The sequence below is a fragment of the Taudactylus pleione genome, unplaced genomic scaffold (genome assembly GCF_031769625.1).
Source record: "Taudactylus pleione unplaced genomic scaffold, aTauple2 ptg000041l, whole genome shotgun sequence".
Taxonomy (NCBI): Eukaryota; Metazoa; Chordata; class Amphibia; order Anura; family Myobatrachidae; genus Taudactylus; species Taudactylus pleione.
In genome coordinates, this window is record NW_028284443.1 from 53,226,756 (window position 1) to 53,232,755 (window position 6,000).

At 43.2% G+C, this 6,000-nt stretch overlaps 1 protein-coding gene across 3 annotated transcripts in view; it reads right to left on the reverse strand.

The window, feature by feature from the left end:
* Nucleotides 1–3,740, reverse strand: part of LOC148538172 (cohesin subunit SA-2-like) — a 125,952-nt gene extending 122,212 nt beyond the window's left edge. Inside the window, exons 1-2 of one of the 3 annotated variants that reach the window (XM_088458733.1) lie at nt 3,630–3,740; nt 969–1,078 (exon numbers count right to left, since the gene is read on the reverse strand). In XM_088458733.1, coding sequence (XP_088314859.1) covers nt 969–1,009 — 41 coding nt within the window. In that variant the 5' untranslated portion in view covers nt 1,010–1,078; nt 3,630–3,740. Of the gene's footprint in view, nt 1–968; nt 1,079–1,160; nt 1,176–3,507; nt 3,608–3,629 lie in introns of those variants that run through there. The other 2 variants (XM_088458726.1, XM_088458741.1) reach the window with 2 other exon arrangements.
* Between the last annotated feature and the right edge of the window lie 2,260 nt (nt 3,741–6,000).

Genomic DNA, 6,000 nt, shown 5'->3' on the forward strand with positions numbered 1-6,000 from the left:
TAGACGTGGGTTACAACTAGATATTGATTATTTTTTCTTTTATTGTACATTGGGGCAGATGTATGAAGCTCTGGAAAGTGATAAAGTGCAGGGTGATAAACGGCCAACCAATCAGCTGACAACTGTCATGTTACTAGCTGTGTTTGAAAAATTACAGGTGGGAGTGGATTGGTTGGTCGTTTATCACTCTGCACTTTATCACTTACCACAGCTTCATACATCTGCCCCATTGAATCTTAAGCGGCATACACATGAAAAGATTTTCTGTCCAACCATCCAACTAGTTGATTGGTTGGAATGAAAATCTGGTAAGGAATGAAAGCAAATGACAATCAGCAATTTGCTCCCAAACGCCGGAAAATGGACAAAAACTGTTTGAACAAATTGTTTAGATCAAACATTTAACAAACTTGTCTGACGGCCATTTTCATCTGTTTTCTGGCATTTAGGAGCAAATTGCTGATCATCAGTTACTCCCATTCCAACCAATCAACTAGTTGGATGGGTGGACAGAAAATCTTTACGTGTGTATGCAGCTTTAGCAACAACTTTGTCAGTGATTGGACCTGAAACTAGTAGAGGCTCCACCCTCTTCATTACCAAGAAGTATAATGGTGGGTCCCCTTTCCTAGTGGCCAATTATCATCCCATTAGTAAAATGACCCTGCCGCATGTAAAAGATAAACAAATGTAGGCATGGAACATACATGTGAACTAATTGCAGGGTACCCATGAAACATGTGTCTAGTCATCATTACACATATTAGCCATCATTAAAGTGAGCAGTCCTTTTAAAGATAAACTTATTTGCCAAGAGTATTCACGTACAGCAGGTTTAAGTCACATGCATATGTATTATTACATACAGTATGTTGACTTTTTCAGTTTTAATAATCTACAGCTATTTAACAGTTTTTACATTTTTGAAGTAATCCATAGCATACTCCTACACTCATCTGGTATCTTACTTATGGCAGAAGTCTGCCGCTGGAGTAGACACAGCAATCATATCTTCGGCTTTGGGCCATCAGGGTAAAACAAAAACGTCTGTCTTATTCTTCAGTAGTCTTGCAAGAACCTATGGAATTTTAGTGAAAAAAAAATTATATTTTTTTTCCTTCCATACATGCTGTAACAGTACTGAGATGGTTATTACATACAATATTGAACAGGTTCTCAAACTTGGTCCTCAGGACCCCAAACAGTGCACGTTTTCCAGGTCTCCTCACAGAATCACAAGTGAAATAATTAGCTCCACCTGTGGATCTCTTAACACGTGTCAGTGAGTAATGACTACACCTGTGCAGCTGCTGGGTGACCTGGAAAACGTGAACATAGTTTGAGAACCTCTGCAATATTGGTTTATGTAGTATAGCTAATACATTGGCCGGAGTTCCATCTAGTCTCATGCCATGTATTTGTACTACAACTATAATAATTAATTGGATCACTTCTCAGCCGAACTTACCAAAATCAAATCCTGAAACAAATACCTAAAGGCCGGTACACACTAGACGATGTCTAGCATGTACTGAGCTCGTAAGAGACGGACCCGGTGGGGGGAAGCCGGTATTGGTAAGTGCATACACATTTGCTGATGTCGGCAGCGACGGAGTGATGGCGGGGGGGGGGGGTAGTGGGGGCCATGCTGCATTCGGCAGCATGGAACCGCTAGCGACATCCTCAGATCTTTCTGCATGTACAAAGATCTAAGGATGCGACGGAGGGCTGGCGGGAGCATGCATCGGGATATGAACGATTTGTCTCTCAAATGCGTCGGATTCGGCCAAATCGTTCAAAATGTCGTCTAGTGCAGTGGTTCTCAAACTCGGTCCTCAGGACCCCAAACAGTTCATGTTTTGCAGGTCACCCAGCAGGTGCACAGGTGTAGTCATTAGTCACGGACACATTTTAAAAGTTACACAGGTGGAGCTAATTAGTTTACTTGTAGTTCTGGGAGGAGACCTGGAAAACATGCACTGATTGGGGTCCTCAGGACCGAGTTTGAGAACCAGCTGTCTAGTGCACAGGTTCTCAAACTTGGTCCTCAGGACCCCAAACAGTGCATGTTTTGCAGGTCTCCTCACAGAATCACAAGTGAGATAATTAGATCCACCTGTTGCTCTTTTAAAATGTGTCAGTGAGTAATGACTACACCTGTGTACCTGCTGGGTGACCTGGAAAACGTGACCTGTGTGGGGTCCTGAGGACCGAGTTTGAGAACCACTGATCTAGTGTATACCCAGCATAAGCCAAACCATATAGGTGCGTACACACACACAACGATTTCAACGATTTAACTACAACGACATCGGTATCGTTCAGAAAATCGTTCAGTGTAAAACGATGAACGATTATCGTTTATGCGCGTTCACGTTTGTAGTTCAGTCAGACTGGCCAACTGAACGATTTTCATTAGAAGTTGCAAAATTTTTCTTCAACACACACAAAATCGTTTATTAAGTAAAGTATAAAGCTGCATACACACACAACGATTTTGTTACAAACGATTTTATGAACGATTTTCTGTCAGATTATCGGTCAGATTTTTTAAAGTGTAATGAACGATTTTTTTAAACTACAAACGATTTTTGCATATTCCCTTACTGAAAATCGTTCAGTTAACAAGTCTGGCTGAACTACAAACGTGAACGCGCATGAACGATAAATCGTTCATAGTTTGACTCAGAAAGTGAACGATTTTTTCAAACAATTATCGTTAAAAATATCGTGTGTATGCAGCTTTAAACCAACTACTTTGTAAAACTATTTTTGTTCACTTTTTCAAGGGAAAAACTGAACGAAAATCGTTCATTACTTACATCGTTGTGTGTGTACGCACCCACTTAAAACACTTTCTGGGGAGACAATGATATGTTGTAAGCAAGCAACAGTAAAAGAGAAGGCACAAGGTGAGGTATTACTAGATTTTTCATCTCATTTCTGCAGAACATAAATAATTATTTATCCTGATAAATACTTAACATGGAATTTGTAATATATGAGTTTGAGCTGTACCCTTTGTTAAATATACAATTATTAAACTGCATTAGATGACTAACTAAAACATTCAATGCCAAATACAGATAACAAAACCATTTGGAAAAGTGTTCTAAGTATGATCAGTACAATGAATTCCATTACAAATCAGCCAACACCTAAAAGCCCCAAGTGCATGACATTACATGATTGTGTAAATGCTTGGAGGAAGAGGCTGTGCCTGTAATCGCAGCTATGCAGTGCAGTAACATTATTAGCTACACACTTTTTCTAGCAGTTCACAAAAACAATGTGAATAAAGATATAGTAAATATTTATTATGTCATAGTATAAAGTCCTATGCTGTCAGGGCCACTATGTGCTCCGTAATGAGGTTAGCGTGCACATTGCATAGTACTGCAAAGGTTAGCAGCTGCAAACATGGCGGCCACTGAGCCATTCTGTATGTGGCACACGTAGGGGTTACATCATTGCATCGCTCCTGGCAAAGCATAGTTATGTGCCAACCTGGGCCTGTGCAGGGTGCAGCTACTTCTTCCACCGGTATCATATGGATTCTCAGCGCAGCTACACACTTCGATGTATTTACCAACCAGTGCTGCTAAGCCTAACTCCTCCCTATTGTTTACCTGTTCTGAGGAGGTGACAGCCCGGATAGCAGCAGACACACCTCCTCTTACACGGCCGCCCACGGGGTCCTATTGCTTGGGGCCGTGATTAGGAGTCTGCTGCCCGCCCCTCCTCATTCTTCCTGCTTCCTCCTTCCCTTCCCCGTGCTGGACCAGACACAGACAGCAGCAGCAGCAGAACAGCCTGAGCCAATCCTGGCACCACTGTGTCCTACACACAATACTGCACATTGCTGGCTGCTGCTGCTGCTGCTGTCTGTGCAGGATGGAGGAAATGCTGATGGGTTTATATTAGACTAGAAAGGTTGCGTTTATCAATATCATAAATTAGGCAACGGGTTTTATAAGGTTGTCACTTGTCGACTACACACAGTGTACGTTTCAGACAGTAATGAATTACCCATGTTCTACTTTATATGCTGTTTGTCTCTCCTACTTCCACACTTATTTTAAAGGGCTTATAAAATAAACTTTTGGGTTGCCACCATTTGCTGCAGCCAAAAACTGGATATGAAAATTTGCAGTGCATATACAGATAGCATTAATTGGAAAGTTTAGTACAAATATAGCAACAAGGCTTTGTCAGCAGGCAAAATGCATGAAAAATGGGAACTACATGGGTAACAACACTATTACAGAATCATCTGTCTACACACTGAAGCGATGTCAGGCTGATTTGCCGTTTCGTAAAGACAAATCACCTACATCGCTCAGTGCGTAGCAGTGATAGAGCACTCCCCAGCGACCTATGGTAAGTTAATGATGGATGGAATAGAGGGCCTGATTCAGACCCGCTCGCAAGCGTTATGTGCTCGCGAGCGGGTCGATGTTAGGCCACTGCGCATGCCGGAGCCGGCTCCGACGTGCGCATGCGCGAGACCCGGTTAGCGACGGGCGCTCTGTCGCTCCGGGTCTCGCACCAAAAGGGGGCGGCTGTCGATTTGATCGACAGCTCGCACCATTTTGGAGGCGTGCGCGGTTTCTTCACAAACTGAGGCGTTCCCATGCAAACGCCTGCCGTTTGTGGGCGGTCCCACTGACATCACCAGAGATGTCAGTCTATTAGAGCCAGAAGCTCTCTGGGGCTTGCGGCCACAAGGGTCTCGTCGCAAGCCGATGGTCTTGACCATCGCGACCATCATCCTGGCCGCTCGCAATAGCTCTGAGAGGTCACCCTCAGGTATGCGAGCGGCTAGGAGGCCGCTCCAAACAAAAGAAAAAAACGCCCTGATTCACAGCGAGCGCTCTTTCAGAGCATCCGGCTCTGAATCAGGGCCAGAGATCGTTCCGGTGTTCAGTAACTCGTTCAAGTGTGGTCGGGCAATCCCTAGCTTAATAAAGCCTGGGGCAACTCAGTGTGTACCCATCTTAATAAAGCCAGCTTAATGACCACCTGGGGCAAGGGACATGGGGGTATATTCAGCAAACATAGAGTTCTCTTCTATAATGCTATCTGAGAATGGCATTATATGAGGAAGATCCTTATCTCAGCCAAAAACTGCAGGGACAGTTGATTCTTGTCTTTTTGGCAATAAAAAAAAACTGCAGAGAAAAAGAACAAAATCGTATCGATGTTGGACGAAAATATTACAGTCAATATCGATATTGTTGCTGACTAGACCCCATGGACCCCTTTCTATGTGTTACTGGGAGGATTTTGTAAACAAAGTATGTTCAGTAAATTTTCTAAAGCTACCACTATTTGGAGATTTTGAGTTAGTGAGTAAAGACTTTCTGGTATACAGCAGTTTTAGTAAATATTTGGTTGTCTTGCTTTAGTATACCCTCTTTATCAATTGGGAAAACTTTGACTTGCTGAAAGTATTTTGGTAAAAGGCAACATACAGTTGTCTATGACTAAATACCGGAGATGGTAAATACAGGTATATACCAATAGAGTCTAATGTAAGTCAGATTGGAAGCTTTTGTTTACTTGAATGTAAAGGGAAGGTCCAGGTCACTTGGGGTCAGTACATTTCTACCCCCTGAAGATTCTGTAAGAACTTCCCAGTCAAACAAGTACACTATGTGGAAGATGTATGAACTTTTGTTCATTGTTTTAGTGGTTACTGTGCACGTTATGCACAGTAGTTACCGCTTCCAAACGTGTCAAAGCAGGGAAATGTGAAGAATGAAGAAAGCACTGGGCGTCCCAGTCATTATCCACATCGCTATACCTAGATATGGAGTTGATCGGAAATCGCTAGTTATGAACAGTCAGTGGCGCTGACCATTCCATCTACAGGCTCCTTCAATTTTGCTTGCTTCTGGTGGTGTTGGTGCAAACAGGGGCGGCTCAAAGGGTGGGCTGACAGGATACTCACACGGGGCGCTGTGGGCTGGGGACAGAGCCACAGCCACCTCACCAGTG